This window comes from Pteropus medius, unplaced genomic scaffold (genome assembly GCF_902729225.1).
Source record: "Pteropus medius unplaced genomic scaffold, Ma_sr-lr_union100, whole genome shotgun sequence".
NCBI classification, from domain to species: domain Eukaryota; kingdom Metazoa; phylum Chordata; class Mammalia; order Chiroptera; family Pteropodidae; genus Pteropus; species Pteropus medius.
In genome coordinates, this window is record NW_024352790.1 from 341,909 (window position 1) to 361,258 (window position 19,350).

The window sequence follows — 19,350 nt, forward strand, 5'->3', positions numbered from 1 at the left end:
TCCCCCTCTGTATTAAGCAATACAACCCTCCTTCCTTTGCCCACGAGCCTGTCATTGGCACAATGAATACAACGAGCGATTCTAATCTTACATGTGAACATGTATTTTGGAACATGTGGTCAGAATTGTTTTCCTTAGCAATTGAAGATGACAGTGCAGATGGTATTCATTTCTGTATTATATTTCCTCGTGTCAGCAAGGGCTTCATGAGGAAGCATTTAAAATAAAAGAGCTGAATATGTACTTATTTGAGAACAAGAACTATAAGTGAAGATGGCTAGCCCATGTTTGCTTGAAGAATGGAGGATATATTCTAATGGGTGGCAGTGTTTCAATTAAAGGCATGCAGTGTAAGCAAGTTAACATTATTTTAATTTACTTGTGCTATTTCTCCTTTAATGACTTGATCAGATGATGCACTCCAACAATTACCTTGGACTCAAATGATATGGTTTAGGCATTACCAAGAATTTACTGAAAAAGGTTGTTTCTAGCACGTAGTAGCAACATCCTCGTGGAAACTGAAGTGAATCCTAGGGTATGTATTTTGCTTAAGTTCAGCTCTCTGCACTTCCACCCCACTTTTCACTTCCTCTTACCTGCCTTAGAAAGGATTCTTTCATTGGGAAGGATATGTCATAATCCCATATTTCCTTACCATTCATTTTTCTCAGCTGGAAACCTACTCCAGTGGATGTCTCAAAAATCACTGTCAGTGCTTAACTACATCACAGCAGCAAGATCTCTTGCTGCCTGGAACAATCCAGTGACCCCAAAATTATAAATTAGACTGGATTTGATTCACAATTGAGCATGCCAATGGAGTTTAGATCTATAGCTATAAAGGATTTCTTATAAGAATGGAATGTCTACAAAAAGCAAACTCCCTCTACAATGACAGAAAGATACCTTAAATATAAACCTTCTCATTCCCTTATTTCTTTTAGAGTCATAACAGTTTTGTTGTTTTGTATTTATAGTGTAAATAGAATCTCATGCTTGGATTAGTTAATATCGGAATCATGGAAACCCAAATATAATAGGATGCATAGGGGTTAAAAATATACTCGAGTCGAACAAATTTAGGCTTACTATCTATGGGACACTGCGCAAGTTACTTGTTTACGAGCCGCAGCCATAGAATGGAAATGGTGATACCTCACTTACAGGACTGCTCTAAGAAGTAAATGAAATAAGGCAAGGAGAATGGTTACCAAAGTTAAGTGCTCACGAGTGGTGGCAGCAATTATTGGTGTTATTATTATCATTGCAATCATTGTTCAATATTCCTTTTGTTTGCTCTCATTCCAACCACCCTACTAGGTTTTTTAGGCTAGAGCTATTCAGTGTCACCTGAGAATAATAAGCCAGAATGGAAATCAACTTTAATCCTAAGAACATCATTTAGTTCAGCTGATTTTTTTGGTAGTAAGACTTTCCTGATGAAGGAATAAATTATATTAATTTACATTTTGTGCAAGCTCCTTATGTCCTCATGGATGAATAGTAAATAGCCCACCAACTGGCTGTTTTGGGCTGTTTTGAGTATTACTGTTCTGGGCAATATGTCTCTTACCGTGCCTTCTTTGACATTTTTTTTCACTCATCAGTCCCAGAGTCTCTAGCAGACTCCAACAATAATGCATAAATTAATACAATTAATAAATTATCCACTAATAAATTAATCATCTTAAAAAATATTTACTCAAATCTTCTATGTACTAGGCACCATGCTAAGTGCTAGACACAAAAGGGAAGCTATCTCATGTTTCCGGGTTCCTGCTTTGCAATTCGGCTGCAATTAGCTCCCTCACATTCCACTTCCAATCATCCCCCAATGTGTCTAGGAAAAAGCAAATATTCCTACAAGAGTTAATAGATAAGGAAGAATCCCCTACCTTTACTGTTCTGTAAAGAACAATTGGTAATCACATTGTCTGGGGGATTGGGGCCACTCCTAAGATTCCAAAGTCACCTAACACAAGCCTGCACAGAGCTTTAGTGCTTGCATATAATAAATGCTCATTATGTTTTTAATTATTTGAATTGGATTGGTCTAGTTGATTCTAAGCAATTATTCCTTTGCTTTAACATCAAAACAAAGGAAACCTACTTTTTCTTTTGACTCCCTCTGTTGAGCAAATATGTCTCTGACGTCAGGAATCTGGTATTGTTTGTTTTTTTTCCTTAAGGTCTGGGAGACCGTCTCTACCCGTTTCTGAACAGCTGCTGCCTGGGTCCGGGTCAATGTTGATAAAAACACCATGCTTTCTTGGGGATCTTCAGCAGACTCTCCAAAGAGATTGGACAAACCGGCCTCCTTAAGCCATTCTTCTTCCAATTCGCCCTCTAAGACAGTAGAGAAAAATGGCATTTAAATAAAAAATGAGAACTTTCACATCTTTAAGCTTTTAAAAAACTCTTGCTGAAACTCTTCTATTGCAACCAAACCACAGTGCTAAGACTCATTATATGAAACTTGGACAACTGCCATAAACTCTAGCCACAAAGATATCAAATTTTAGATCTATTTCATATATACTCAATTAAAATTTTTAAATGACTTCACATGTAATTAACCTCTATAACTTCTCTGCAGATTAACTATAGAAAGATAATACTGTTTCCTTTCTATGAGCAAGCAATGAAAATATAACTTATTTCCATTAAGTTACAGAAGGAAGTCAGTGCTGGGGATATCTGTTAAAGTCCTGTTTCTTGGCTTAAATTCAGCACTACCCCAAAGTCCAACACTAATTGATGAAAAAATTTGTTTTCTCTGTTCACTGTAGCTGACAGGAAGTGTGGTAAAGAAGTAAAGAGCATCTGAACATCAGGAACTAATCAATTTCAAATTAATTTTTTTAATCCCTCTAGTCAGCACATCAGACTCATGTTTTTCACAAATTAAAAAAAAAAAAAACACTATTTTCAGCAAAAAAATAGTTTACTTTAGGCAACCATTACATAACTGGATCAATTCAAAACAGTAAAAGCAGAATGAAAACAGTAAAGCAAATATTATGTGAGATCTTAATAAAAATTATAGAAAAACAAAAAGCTAGCTAGAATATTTTCACTCCAAGCATCAGTTTTATAGAGGAAAGTGAAAGACCAGCTACTTGGGACACATAAGACTGGTATCATCAACATTATCTCTGAGCCCTTATATCATTCACTTTGGGCAAGTTGTTTAACTTCCAGCTAACTCCGTTTTCTCATCTGTAACCTATAACACAGCTATCCTGGGTGACTCATAACCAAATGTGAGCATGTTACACAGGAAGAGCTTTGCAGGACTCTAATATAGCTCATATCACATGGTGTAGTACTGACTGGGTTGCCTATCTATCCTTCTATACTATATAAACTCCTTGAGGGTAGAAGTCAGTATTAATAACCTTGCCTTCAGGAAACATAATATAGTGCCAGACATTCTGCATGCCAGGCAACAAAAAATGTTTACCACTAACATAAAAAGTCAGCCATTATTATTAATAACGTTAAGGTAAAGCTTAGTAGAGGTGTACAAAACCAAATTGCCAGAAAAAAAAGCTGATATTGCCATGATAAGGAAAGCAAACAACATAATATAGAATCCTTTTATCCATTAAAGAGTAGAGGTAAAACTCAATTTAAAGTCAAAGAAAAGGCATAAACATGTAAAAACATTCCCAATTCTTCTTGATAATCACATAATAAATAAAAATCAATGAATTCATTTTAATTATATTTAATTATTTAGTTTAAATATATTTACATGTTTCTTCTAGAATATCAAGTATAGTAGCGAAGACTGTGGGAAATATGGCTGCAAAGAGACTTGAGAGAAATTATGGACCAAATACAAGAAAGAAGCAAATACGGAGGCCAAAAAGGCTAATGCCATCTATACTGCCCAAATCTATACCTTTAGGTTAGCTGGCTAAACCTGTGGCATTGCATCCAATCTGGAGTATTATACTTTGAAAGATAAGATGACCAGTACTGGGCTATGTCAGAAAACCACCCACAAGGATTGGTTTATGTGTATCTATTTTCCTTCTAGAAAAGATGTGGTGAAGAACAAGATATCTTCAAACATTTGAAAGTCTATCATGTAAAAAACAGAACAGACTCGTTCTATTCTTCCGAAAAGCAAAACTATGGCACATGAGTCAATGGTAGAGTACAGCAGATTGCAAATTGATAAACTACAGAACATCGAAAGAATTCAAACTGACCGATCAATGGAAAAACAGTGTGCTTTCCATCAGCATCTACATGCACCAGAAGCCATATATGATCATCTGGCTAGGATACCATAGAAGGAATTCAAAAGGAGGTTAGATGATTTCAAAGATCAAATCTAACTCTAAAATTTTATGATACAGTAAGCTTAGCCAACAAGACTGTAGCCATATAAGCCTAAAGGAATTTACTCATGCCGCTTGAATTTGGCAGCTGCATCCATAAATCTGCCACAAACAGTAACTTTCAAGTTGAGAGCCAACTAGCATTATCTTTTCTGGGTTGCCCCATCTCTAATTTTTCATTGTTGTTGTTCTCCTCTTCCTTTCCATGTATTCATCCCCCATAAATACATATACAAACAAAGAAGTTTTATTATTTAGTTATTACCATCAGGCTCTTTCACAACCACCACCTCTTGATCTTCTTGTCTGTTCTCACTAGATTTCTTGATATTTTCTAGTTCAGCCCAATAGTCCTCCATAGATAGTTCATCCACCGAATCCTGGGAACTTGATCGATCAAATGGAGGCTTTTCCTTAACTTTGGTGATTTCTTGGTTCAGAGCATACTGGCCATATCTGCGACTATAAAGTCAAAAGAAAAAATGGTTCATTTTAGCACATGAGGAAGTAGTACAATTTCTAAAATATCATAGCACTGAGCTAGAGAATTTGGAAACTCCTTAACTTCTCCTTAGTAAAACCAAAGCTATATATATTTTGAAACTATTTACCTTGAGATGCTACTGATTATAATATGCTTATAGAATGAACAGTTTCATTATTTTTTTTAAAAAAAAAGTATAGTGAAGAACAAATAGCAATATGAGAAATCATTTTTCCATTTCTATTTCAATTAAATTATTTTGACTTCTTTTAACCTAAAATTTTGTTCTTAGAAAACAACAGGTGAAATCTTGATTACAAGTTATTAGTTAATTACATTAAGACTAAATTTTATACAATATGTCACATTTATCATTTATATCTGTAAACCAAACTCAGTCAACCCTTATATAGCAAATATCTGCAATCAATGAATGAAGTACTTTTTGAATTTCCATTTTATTTTTGGAACTAAAACATAAATAAAAGAATGATATATTAAGTTGACTGTTATCTCTACTACAAAAAGCAAGTTCTAATCTTATAAATGTACCCATTACTTATGTGTATTTTTTTTTTAAACAGTGAAATTTCACTTATTGGCGATTCTGAATAAATAGCTAGGAATTACTCCTTAAATAATTATATCAAATATTATCTATGAAGAAAAGGATAAATTGAATAAATGAAGGCATTTTTATGATTTCATGTCAACCATATTTTTTCTTTATAAGTCTCATGTTACCCGCTAAAATTGAATTGAAGGACCTTATAATAAAAATATTAAATTCTTATTTTATATTGTTTATGTTGACATGGAACAAACCCTAAAACTTAAAAGAGGAAAATGATCAATTATGGTGCTTCCTCTTTATATTCAATTTTTTAAAAAATATAATTTAAATAGGGACAATAATTGGTGAACCAGTGTTTTGTTATTCTAATTTCAAATTCTTTTCTCTCTCAAGATGTTAAGACGTAATGCTTTGCTAGACTGGTTTTACTTACTGCACATATAGAAAATGAAAAGAAATGCATTAATACAAAATTCCTTAATAGCATGCAACTATCACATTTAAACTATCCTTTCCTATAATTATTTAAAATAATCAGATTTAATACTACATAAGGAAGAAGGTCACTAAACAAGTCAAAGTTACCCAGCAGTTCAATTTCAATTGGTTTCTTAGAAAAATTTAAAGAACCTAATTGCCTATTGCTACAAATAAATGCAATGTAACTAACCAAAGAACTGTAATATGCTAATAGGCCATTTTATTCCTTTAAAAATGGTTTTCTCTGCCTTGATTACTCGGTTTATTAATGTTGGTTGCATTAATGAATGAAAAATTGCTATAATCTCTCCTCAGAAGGAAGCATGGGGTGGTGACGGGTGAGTGTTAGGGCCAGGACCAGCTGGAGGAAGTTGAGACATGTTTGTGGGAATCTCTTTCCTCCAGTCTCCATTGTCTATTGTTTGCCTCTCCTATCTTCCCCTATCCCTTAATTCAAGGGGCATTTCCTCCCTCCCTGTTCCTGGTCCATTCTTCTTACCCAAGTGGCCTTGATAAAGTCAGTGTTCTACTCATTTTAGAGTTTATACTCCTGCTTCTTAAAATGTGAATAAGAAAGTTATCTCTCTTTAAAATACACACACACACACACACACACACTTTTTTTTTTTCCTGTGATCAGCAGCTCAACTTCTGTATAGGTCCTATTTCTTAATTCTGCTTTACCAGGATAGCTAAAGGTAATTCACAGAATGTCTGCCAGATTTATTTTTGATTTATTTCATATCAAATACATAGAGGCCCTATCCTTGTTTTTGTTTGATCTCTCGTGATAATGTAAGATTGTCTTCCTTATTCCTACCTTCTCTTCTACAACCCTTAGCCCTATGGGAGGCCATAATAAGTACTGCGGAATGTGTAAAGAATAATGACTAATGCCAAATAATTTGGTTTATCTGCTCACAGGAAGGAGGTGCAGTTGAACTTAAAGTACATTAAGCCGTTTGCTCCTGAAGGAATGTGTTTATTCTGGCAAGAATTTTCCAGTAAATTTCCATTAAGATAGTATGTGCAGAAAAATGCCAGGGCATGCATTGAGCAACAGCATGATTACGTAAACATACCTTCTATATCAAGCCCTGCTTTCAGAACATACACAAAGCAAAAATCTAATCTCTTAGCTGATGAATCCACTCAATATTTGTACTTTAATAAGATTCAAAAGCTGAACAGGTTTGCTGTGATAACCTTGAAGAAGATACTGAGTGAATTTTTTTTATCATTGGTAAATGTTGCAAAAAAATATTTTCTCTTTTAAATATCACAGGATGGGGACTGGGGAAGAGGCAACCAGTCAGAGACTACCCACCTTAGTCAGCCAGCCATATATTTTGTATTTTCTCTGAAAAAATAACTGAACATTCTTTAATTACAATTTACATCAATAAACATGTCATATCACTTCTTTTCTTTTTATAATAAACTCTACTTTTAAACTCCAGACAGGCAAATGGCTAAAAACCTGGCGCTTCTTAAAACTGCCCTGGTAAGAGGCCAGTTAACTAGTTTCCTCTTCTGCGTTTAGGAGTATGTTATATGATACCACGTTCATTCTGCAAATTGAGTTCAAGAACCTAAAGCAACATCTGCTACAGATAATGAAGTGCAGAGCAGAAATATTTTATGTTTCCCAAAGATCCAAGTCAACACATGGTGCCGAAATTGAAGAAACAGTTTGTACCACAGGCAACTACTAATTACCCCCACCTGACTGATGGGCAAACGACTGTTCTACATTCTTTCTTCTTCACTTCTTCTCCGGAATCCTCTGTGCTAATCATTCCAGGACCACTGTGCAAACACGCTTTCATTTCTCACCTTTTACAGCCATGATGACGGAACTAGACACTGTCCTCTGAAAGGAGTTGCCTTCTAGCTGGCTGCACAAGTCGCGCTTTTGTGCAGCTGGCATGCCGACGCATCACAATATTATCGCTGCCTTTTTCTCATGGACACTAACGTCACCAGCAAATACGAGCTTCACAGGCCCTCATGGGCCTTCATGAAATGTTCTTCCTTTTTCGTCTTGCCAACATGTTCTCATCCTGTGTTTATAAAAAGTGAGGCTTTGTTTCTCTATATTTCCCCAGGATATATTTTATTCTATTTTTTTTCTGTGACCTTTTTTTCACCTGATTAGTGAATTGCAAATGAACTGATATTATTCAGGGTATTAGTAATGCCTATTTATTTTGTCATTCAGGATATTAAACCAGTCTGACATAATTTGCTCTTCATAAGGAGGTGGAGGTTGCCATGCATTATACCGTAATCTACCAGAAGAAAACAGGCTGATTGATGAATCATCCTTGGTGCCAACGCACTCAGTGAAGTGACATGGAAACATATGGGACTGACAGTCCTAAGTTCCAAATGATTCTAGCTCTACTAAACTATCTCTATGACTTTGAAAAATCACTTAACTTCTCTCATCCTAACTTTTCCTACCTATAAAATGGGAAGAATATCAATATCTTGACTGTTTTGTTTGTTGACTATCAAGTGAGAATGCCTCGTAATCTTGAAGAGGGCACTCAAGTGCGTATCATTGCTAACATCTGTATAACTGCTAACCATATATAACTGCCCCTCCCATTCTTTAATAAGGTCACCTTTGCCCTCTTCCAAGGTTCTTCTAGGACAGCTGTTCTTAAACCTTTTGGTCTCAGGACTACTTTACACACTTAAAACTTTCAAGTACCCCCAAAGAGCTTTTGCTTATATAGGTTATATCTATCAATATGTATATTATTAGATATTAAAATGGAAAAAAATAAATACTAGTTTATTTGATAATAAACATCTTAACCTAAATAACATTTTTGAAATAAAACCTATATTTTCCATATCAAAAAAATATATAGTGAGATGAGTAGCATTGTTTCACATTTTTGAAACTGTCTTTAATGTCTGGTTTAATAGAAGACATCTGGATTCTCACATCTGCTTCTGCATTCAATCTTTGGCAATATTGCATGTCATGTAATCTCTGGAAAACTCCACTCTATTCTCATGAGAGAGTGAGAATGAAAAAGGCCAATAATGTCTTGGTGTTATTATAAAAATAGTTTTGATCTCCTAGACCCCTAAAAGGGTCTTGAGACCCCTAGGTGTTCCTGCACCACACTTTAAAACCGCTGCTCTAGGATTTCTCAGAAACAACACCTAATGGATCTCAAAAAGCACTTTCCAATTCTGTGGGCAATGCTCCAGAAAGTCTTACTGAAAGAAACAGACATGCTTTCCTAGTGACACTTGACCTACTTCTTTGTTTATTTTAGTTTAGTTTTATAGCCTTTCATCAAAACTGGGACTTATTCCAATGGTATATCCATATTTAATTTATACTACAACGAGAAAGAATAAAAATGTCATTTAAAAACCCTTGCCTTTCCAACATCTTTTATCATTTGCTTTTATCCATCCTGTATGAGGGGCAGAAGTTCTTTCTAAACGTCCCCTTTCAGCCAGTGTATTTGAAAATGTGTATTTTCCGTAACACTCCTTTGTCATCTATACCTCTTCCTACAGCCATCTCAAGGCAGATTTATTTGGAACTAGGACATTCCTTTGAATTCATATTTAACTATCTGGTCCAATCTCTACATACCTACCTTATCAAGAGTCCTGTTGCTATACTTCAATCCAGTCTGTCTCCTGGTTCTGCCTCACTCAGAGGCCAGAGGCATTTATATGGCCCAAAATATGCTTTCGTGAAGTCCTTTGATGCTAGGACTTGGTTTTGTTTGTTTGGTTTCTTTCAAGGTCCTTTTTAAAAAAGCTACACTTTCATGTCTCTTATCCCAGATTTATTTCCAATGCAGGAAAAGAAGTGACTGGGTTGGGAAATATAAGACCAACAAAATAATATTTGTTTTGTTTTGTTCTGCTTTTAATGGGCAAAAGGTTCTTACTCAGATCATGATTTATCATCAACCATAATCACCAAGTATATTTTAGATAAAGCCACATTTATTGATGTGTATACTTTAGAATGATATTGGACCCTAGAGATTTAAACATACCCCATCATTTTGTAGGTGAGGTAATAAGGCCCAGGGTTAAATTTTCCCTAAAGTCACCCAGCAAAGTGATGTTAGAATCAAGATTAGTGTCCTCGTTTCTTCTTCAGTGGTCATTTTATTATACCAAGTAGACTAGAAAGGGTAGAATTTAATTTTTTTTGCATCAAATGCTTCACTCTTTCTGTTTGTACTGCACAGAGCAAAAACCAAAGTGATCCTGTTGACAGCCTATAATTAATGTTTTTAAATGACCATTATATACCATTATACTTATCTAGAGAAAAAATACACTTAAAAATCATACCATACCTCTTCAAAATGCAAAGAATGCTTTTCCAATGCATTTTCTAAAATATGGGTTGTTTGCACTGGGGCATAACCTCAAAGGTACCAGTATTTAAAAAACAAAAAAACTTTGTTTTGAAGATGTTTAACATCTTAAAAATGTCTTAAAATTTCACTCCACTTATCTATATTTTAACTCTTTGTTGAACACCAACACATATTTCTCATGTGTAGATATTTCCCTTTCATTTTTCAGGGATATTAAAAAAGTAATCACTGCCATCACAAGATGGTGCAGCTATTAATACTCTGTAATGGCCCTGTCCATCAGAATACACTGAATTTGAATGACTATGAAGAGCTGCAGCATATGAATGACCCAAGTCATTTTTCTCCCTTGGAAGTGAATGCCTACTATTGTTTAGCTGAAAGCAGTAATTACTAGAAGTGGCTCTGACAACCAGGAGAAAAGAGCACTGGCAACGCCTGAAGGCAGTAAGAAGTTGATTAGAAAGCAATACCACACTGGCCTCTCTCCACACCCAAAAGGCCTTCAGAAACCAAGGAAAAGATTCCTCATCTCTTCTATCCCACTGAATTGCTAGTTTTAAAAATATATTAATTTTCACATTTCAAGTAAACTTACTTTTACTTTTTGCATATATTGTTCCCCTTTCGTTTGATTTACCAATAAGATTTACCCATTATTCCTTTCAGCTTTCTTTTTCTTTAAAAATACAACTCATTTCACATCTATATAGCTTTTGGTAGGCCTTCTAAGTGTCCATGCAATCCTGACACACAGCAAAACAATGAGTAAATGAACTGATTATCCACTTAAAAACACAACATTGCCTAAGCAAAACTGAGAGGAGATGCCCGTTAGTGATACTGTTGCGAGACAGGTTTGAAAACCTGGCATTATCACTTTTATGGGAAACTATGGCGAAACCGATTTATATGTGAATATCACTAAAAAAAAATGGGGATATATGCAGTGATCACCACCCAAGTTTAGGAGCAAGAAAGGAGGCACGAGACAAAAAGGCATGTGAGAGAGTCAGGAGACAGCCAAGGCAAGTTAGAAAAACTCCCTTCCCTTTTAGGTATAGACGTTGGGTACATAAAGGGGAAATTATGGGCTATCACTGGCCGCCAGACATTTTAGAGCTCTAGTTCTGGGTAGAAGTGAGATCCTCTTTGTTCGTGAGATCCCCAAAGCTCTCTCGGAAGGCAGTTTTTCCTCCTTAGAGAGGTAACACATTGCCAAAATGAGCCAGGGGATCTTAACCTTAAAGTCATTTTCCAAGACAAAGGTGAAGGGATTTGCAGTGGGGCTTAGATATAAACTATCAAGATCCTGGAATACTGGTTCAAAGAAGACCAAATTGAGTTTACGTATGCATTTCATTCAATTATCTGTCACCATAACTTGTATCCACTTGACACCTTGTACCTGGCAAGTTAATCTCCAAAACTCTTTCCTTTTCTTGTTCTGGTTAGTTGTAGAGCCATCTGGAGATTAAACACCAGCAACTACTTTGCATCCTGAGCTTGGGAACTCCAGGTGGATCTGTTTTCCAGCTGTCATTATTCAATTTCATATCTTGGTATCTTTCTCCTTGGGGGTTGGAATAAAGAAAGACATTTCTTCCCTTTTTCAGTCTCCCCACAGCCCTTACCACATCCTGCACTGTAATACTCACACTTGTCTCTCTACCACTAAACTGTGTTCCTTGAGGCAAGAAGCTGTAGTTTTTGTTGTTGTCGTTTTGTTTTTTCACCTGGGTAACCCCGGGTTCAATAAACTGCTTGCTATAGCGGATGCTTATAAATTGTTCAATTATTAATTATTGAATTATTGCTGTCTCTGAAAAAAATTACAAATTAATTTCTAAGGGTTTTTTTTTTTTCTTAATTGTACAAAACTATCAAGGAATAAGACAGGGAAATGAAAAGTAGACAGTAAAGAAATTAGTAATCAGAAAGCCCTAAAAGGTAATTAATAGGTAATTGTTCCATGCCTCTGTTACTCTTGGGTGTTTAATTTGAAAGTAGGCTTTCTGATGAGGGAATACAAAAGAAAGGGCTTATTTCATATCAAACTGCACCTAATATTAAGCATTGGCGTACAGTTTGTTAAGCATATATTCCCTGATTTCATTCTGTCAACTCTATCTCTAAAACAAATTTTAAAATATTTGTTGGATGCCTATTATATATTGGGCACCTTATCAGAGATGTCTTTCAAGCAAGCTATTCAAACCTATCATGAGATAGATCATAAATGACACTAACATCAGGGATGGGAGGAAGTTTCCAGTTCCTCACTGAACTACAGTTGTCAGGAAGTTCCCTGACAACTTCCAGCATGGGCCTCTGGGTCATGACCTCTCCTTTAGCATCATCTCTGAAACGCTTTGGGCCCCACTGTGGTACACCATTCCTTCCTCAGTAAGAACTTTGCTTCCTCTCTGACTGCCACTATTACCCACTGACCTCCACCTCGTCCCCTGTTCAAACAATCATTTCTATAGATTTAGACCCATAATTTGAGGTTACCTCCATAGCCCATCCTGGGACCCCACCTTCTCCCCTGCTGTTTCTCACAGGCCTCCTGGGTTTGACTGAAGCCTACTCACTGGTCTGTTATTAAGGCTGTTCTTTCCTGAGATGGAGTCCAGTTTCCTCACCACAACTGTCTATACCTGGTTCTTATTTCACAACACTCGTCTGGCTTCAAAGGTAGTAATCAGCACACACAATTTTTGACAACCTTATTTGTATTGCTCTTAACAAATCAAGTCTTTGCCTTTTCAGTTTCAAATTTGTGCTCCTCTTTTTTTTCGGAGGAATCCATCAAGTTCTCAACAAATTTTCGACAATGAAATGAAGAAAAGGATTCACTCATGAAGACCAAAAGTCTACTCATCTTCTCTGATATTCTTGAACTTGTCATTTATATGTCTCCTCTCGTGCCTTCTATTAGCTCAGAATCTCATCATTACAGTTTATCAATATGCCTTAAACATACATTAACACAAACGATATGAAATTCTCACATATTAAACTTAATAGTATACTTCAAGATCTGGGATCCATAATAGACATTTACCTGTTGGCCAGGAATTTCATTATGGGTGCTGACTGAATACAAGTTAACAGATTACCATTTTCTGATATTCCCCCTCCAGTTCATAAAGTAGGTTGCTATTGATTTATAAGGCCTGCCATCATATGGGCACTGACAAAATACTTGTCAACATAACACAAAACTATGAACCTTAATATTTTTTAACTTCATCTTGGAATGGTACTGAATATAATATTGGTTTTACTTATTTCCTTTGGGTAAACCTCTTGCCCTTCCATAAGACTTTTATATACATATTAACATAAACTTTCTTATGCTAATAAAAACATGGACAAAAGGCAAAATTGAATTTTAAAAAAACTTTGATAATAACTAAAGCTAAGTAAATGGGCATATTATGGAAGAGATGTGAACATTATTATTAAACTCTCTCGGTTCTTTGCGATTATTTATTGAAATAAGGTAGAGAAATCATCTCATATCTCTGAAGGGTAATAGGGGCATAAAGCCAACCAACCTTCCACCAACCAGCAGAAGGAAGGCCATTAACAAACACTGGGAGAAAAATATTAAAAGTGAAAGGATATCTGTATTTACATTACACAATAAAAAGGGAAAGGATATTTATACATTATTTCAAAGTAATGCTGGTGAACTGTTATAGTAGAAAGACTGGAAACAGCAACAACAGTGTGGTAAATAGTTGGATAGGAAAAAAGAACGTTGCTGCACGTAGGTGGCAAAGTGTCATTTTATGGATAGCTCCAAATGACATTCAAATACTATAATGCTCTGCCGATAAGCACTGAAGGCCAGGAAGTATTTTGTAAGCCAGGTGCTAAAAGTCAGCTCTACTGAGGAGATGTAGGGGGTGGAGAAATAATTTCCAGCTAATCAAATAATTTAGTCAAGCCTAGAAAGAGTTCATCCATGTTTTCCTCTAAATGTCTTCAGCAAGTCAGTTGCAAAGTAGAATATGTGACTATTACAGGACAATTTTTCCCTTTTTAAATGAGATTATCTGAGATTGCTTTTTCTCCTAGTATGTTTCAGAATCTGAGCTGACCCAACACAAGACAGGTGGGAATGCAAGTAGCCTAAAAGAAACATAAAATGTATAAAAGAACATGGGAAACTAAAGGCGATTTCCAATATTAAAATACTGCTTGGGGGTGAGAACTTTAAGCTTAACATTTGAAGGAAAAAAAACAAAACAAAACGAAAAAATCCCACAAAAACAAGGGTTTTCAGTAAAACCCAGAGTTCTGTTTAGAGGACAGGAACAGGGCTCAGAAGACAGTGGGACCTAATACGACCATAAGGGATGGGCAAGGGTTTTATGGAAAAGAATCATGGGAACCAGCAGGCAGTGAGGGGAGGAAATGCAGGGGTTAAAGAAAAAAAAAAAATTTATTAAGAAAACTAATGCTATCCTTTAGCATTACCACATCCGCTTGTTAGGGATACACGGAGTTCCGGTAAATGCCACACACAGGCCATCAAATTCTGGGAAGATTAAATCTCCAAGCTGGAAGTTTATGTAACTGTCCTAGTTTAATTTCTATCCTGGTCATCTTAGCCCTGAGCCTCAGACTCATCACTAGCTTACTGTTACCTGTTGCTCACATGGGACAACAAAATTCTCATGTAACCAAAAGCAATATGGCATTTGGTTTCAAAATGCCATTCCGTGTGGAAACAAGTATGCTAAGAAGTCCACAAGAAGTTAATGTCCTCGAGACTTCTCTTCCTAGCCATGGCCAAGGCTGTTGACATTCTATAAAAAGTTGATATTTAATCAATGTCTAGCTCAAGGATATCCCTGGATTCTCTTTTCTACCCAATGCCTACCAACAAAACAATCCAGGTTGATAGATTTCTATTTTTTTCCAAAAGGGCACCTGCTAGAATACCTTCCTGAACTCTGCATTCTGCACTGGCGAAGGCTCTTGGGACCTCGCATCCCAGCCGGATCTGGTACCCATTCCCCTCTCCTTGCCAGGAAAGAGAGGTGGAAGAAAGAACTGTTGTCTCAGGAAGCTGACACTGCAGAAGATATTAGCCAATGGGCTACTAAACAGAGAAAAGAGCCTATAGAAACCAGAGCAGTATGAGTAAATTCTAAAATGAAAAGACGAAAGGATTAAGAGGATGTAGCACCCACAGGGCAGTATTTGTAAAGTGGGTACGAAAGCCATGTTAATCAGTGTGGATGATGGCATCAAAGACGAATCTCCTTTACTATCTTGCAAGGATGTCTTCAGAAAGACCTAAGCTATCAGATACTCTACAGTAAAGATCCAAAACTAAGAAGTTTTTTCTGTTCTTTGTTCTCCTTTTTACTTATTTTTTAACTCAGGGGTTTTAAGAGCCAATTATTGAGTTCTCAACTAATAAAGGACTTTAGTTATTTACTGAAGCTGGTCCTATAAAATAAAATGTGTAGCTTTTATAAGAAAACTTTTGAAACTCTAAGCATATGCCAATTGATCTAATACAGGAATGTTAATTTCTTAATCCAATAGCTTTGTGAATAGAAATTTTCACTGAACGACAATCTCCACATTTATTCATCAGTCTTCTTTCATCATGGATATTGGTTGGAATTCTGTATTTAACTTTCATTTTTAAAAATAATTGCAGTTATGGTTTACAATGAAATTAATCCACATAAAGTATTTTTTCTATTTCCAGTAATGAAGCAGACACTGGAAAGAACACTGGAATTGGAGCGAAGTCAATATTTCAATTTTTTTGGTGGAGCTTGCATTCTTTCTTGTTGATAACAGATGGATAACTAAGTTATGATTCATACATTCATTCACCAAATACTAACTTCTCATTAATTGCAAGGTACAATACATATGTTGATGTCCAAAATGCAAAGAAGCACAGGACTTCACCTATGATCCTGAGAGTCCACATCCTATGAGAGGAGATAGATAACATCATGTAGAAAACTAACAACACAGGGCAGCATTGGCTTCATGCTATAAGAGTGGTACAGACAGCAGGTGCCGCTATGTTCGCTTCCACTTAAACAAAGGCAAACACAGGTGCCAGAAAGTGTAAAAAATATTTGTAGCATAGTACAAGGAGGTTAAGAAGGGAGATTCCAGGCTCTTGCTATACCTCATTCTAATTTTATAAAGCTATCCCTAGAGCCAACAATGTCTTCCTGTTATTTGATTCAACTTTACTTCCCTCTAATTCAAGCCCATTTCCTCTAAGCAAATAAAGAATTAATCAGTGTCCTCTTCATATTAACTCCTTTGCTGGGAATAGGTTTAAGTCAGTCCCTTTACTATACTTCAAATTGGCCAATGGATATCATTCCTTTACTGTTTCCTTCTATATTTTAAAAAGTGGCATCTTAGAAATATACCCTATTAGTACACATTCTTAATGAATTATGAAGAACTACCTACAGGTAACTGCATATCATCTTTGTTCTCAAAATTTCTTTATGGCCCTTTTCAGATTGGCTTTTGCTCTGCAAGTGAACCATCCAAGTTGATGTTGATTTTAGAAACAAGTACCTATTTAGGCCCATGTGGGTGTTCTTTGGCACAGACTCCAAAGTCAGAAACCTAATCATAAATGTTCTTCCTCCCTCACTGAAGAAGTGAGCACTGTTATTGTTTCCCATGGTTCTGCTTTCTTTTTTAAAAAGCTTTTGCTGATCATTTGCATTAATATTATGCTAATAAAAGTAAGGGGATGCTAACTAATTCAGTCTCTTCAGAAGTAACTAAGGACCAGAGAGAGAGAGAGAATTTACATATTTTCATGATTGGACTGAATTGGCATTTAAATACTTATCACCATTTCTGAAGAAAAATAATAATACATGTTGGACCAGCCTTGGCAGAAGTAATTTCTCCAGTGGAACCATCTAAAACTCAAGTATTTCAAGAAACATTTTGCTTCTAAGCATGAATCTCAGATGACAAGGATGAGCATTCAAACACAGGGTAACCATCTGCATCATAAATACATTTCAGTTCCTCTCTGCAAAAGGAATTCATTTACTGTTGAAGGCCATTCACTTCCACTTCTGAGTGCTTATTCCTCAAAAAGCCTCCAAGTATTGTGAGAACAATGATTAAAAGAGGATCTCTCCATCTGCACTGCATTAGGCTGCAAGACAGCCCCTCCTGCAGAAATAGCTTTTGCATAATTCATTGTGCCATTTTAAACCCTAATCAGTGAATTGCAATAAGCTATGGAGTGAGTACAGAGGAGGGAAGAGAGACTGACATTTATTGGCTACCTCCTAAGCATTCACCTAACCCTTACTTTAGGCTACTCTCCATGAATCACAGTGGATGTACCCTCACCTTATCTCCACTAGGTTCTTAATCACTCCTGAAGTGCTGTCATCACTCTTGGGTCATACTAATGTGTCAAGAAAGAGTATTTCTGAGGTTATTATCACCAGATAGTGTAGAAAAGAAATTCTACTGGGAGACAGATGAACAGAGGCTGTCTCCAGCTCTACTGTTCTTTGTGGGAGCATGACAGATATACTGACCCTACAAAAGGAAAGATAATACCTCAAGCTTCTTCCAGTTCTAAAAATTATATAACTCTAATCTGTACACACTGATTTTTCACCTATAAAGCCTTAATTTAGCCTGCCACTTTGCCTTAGTGTTGCATTTTTTAAAGAGGGAGAAACTAAGGTGGTAGAGAAGGGCCCCTCTAGGTCCCTCACCTACCTCTCAACCATAGCAACTTCGCTTTGATTTGTTACCTGCAGGCCCTAAGAATATGCTGGAAACGGATTCTATGACTACGGAAAATTAGAAAAACAACTGCCTTAGGTATCTCAAGTTTAAAAGAAACTTTTAAAGTTATAGAATCCGTAAGCAGGTTTTAATGATGCTATGCAATGTATATGATTTTGAACCAGCAATAGTAGTGAGAAACTATGTGGGCAGCAGGGTTAAGGACGTGGATTGCAAATTTTACACTCAAATTTCTCACTTTCCATTTCTTATTACTCTCTAGGACATGATAAGAACAAAGGAATAGAAAAACATTTTAAGTTTTATATTTACAGGTGACTTCAACATATAGGTGACATATGCTAAAGTTCCTATTTGATTTCATAGTTCAGTGAAAATCAAAAGTATTGTCTCAAAAGACACTATAACATGAAGAACTGAATTCAGTTGTAGTATCTTCACATAAATAATTTTATTTTTAAATCAGTAACTCATAGTAGCAATTGAAAACTTCAACCATCTCATTAAATAATTGACAGAATCTTAGCACAATTGGACGGTAGCAGGAAATCTTCCTGAGTTGTTTTGAATGTGACAGTAAATTGTTTTACAACAGTGCTTTCCAATTGAAATAAAAGGCAAGCCCCAAAAGTGCTGAATTTGAAATATGGTTGAGATCCTTGGGTGATATCAGGATACCCAAAGCTCACATCACCTTATACAAAATTAATTTGTCTACTTCTGTGCCTTAATCAATGGTCTTTTGGGTGCAATGTGTCCCAGGACCAGCAGCACTAGCATCAAGCTTGTCAGAAAGGCAGGATCTCAGATTTCATCCCAGATCTGCTGCATCCTGATCTGTATTTTTCCAAGGTTTCCAGGTGTCTCCTATGCACACTCAAGTTAGAGAACTGCAAGAAGTATTTGAGAATCTAGATCAGGAGCTCTCAAAAGAGTTATCAACTGGAGGGAGGATAATTTTGGAAGTCATCAGCCTATGACGACTTTCGTACAGGGGAGTGAGAGAGTGCTCACAGAAAACAAAGAATTTTAAATAAGATAAAAGAATCTGTGTTGCTGAGGAGGAGGTTTCATGTTTAGAATTAACATAAAGAATCGTCATAAAGGCAAACAATGGCTCTCTTTTTTTTAAGGTACATTAAGTAAAAATTGAACCAAGAAGAAAAGGAGGAGAAGAGAAGAAGGAAGACAAACCTTTTAAAAATAATGAAAGAACCACAATGGCGAATCCCCATTAAAGTTATAAAGAAATTCTATTTACGTCGAGATAACCTCATATTAAAG

General features: G+C 36.0%; 1 protein-coding gene across 2 annotated transcripts in view; it reads right to left on the minus strand.

The window, feature by feature from the left end:
* The window catches only part of ARHGAP18 (Rho GTPase activating protein 18), a 160,684-nt gene that overhangs the window by 50,797 nt on the left and 90,537 nt on the right, over positions 1-19,350 (minus strand). For both annotated transcript variants that reach the window (XM_039849950.1, XM_039849949.1), the window contains exons 2-3: positions 4,621-4,817; positions 2,114-2,349 (exon numbers count right to left, since the gene is read on the minus strand). In XM_039849950.1, the coding sequence (XP_039705884.1) occupies positions 2,114-2,349; positions 4,621-4,817 (433 nt within the window). The remainder of the gene's footprint in view (positions 1-2,113; positions 2,350-4,620; positions 4,818-19,350) is intronic.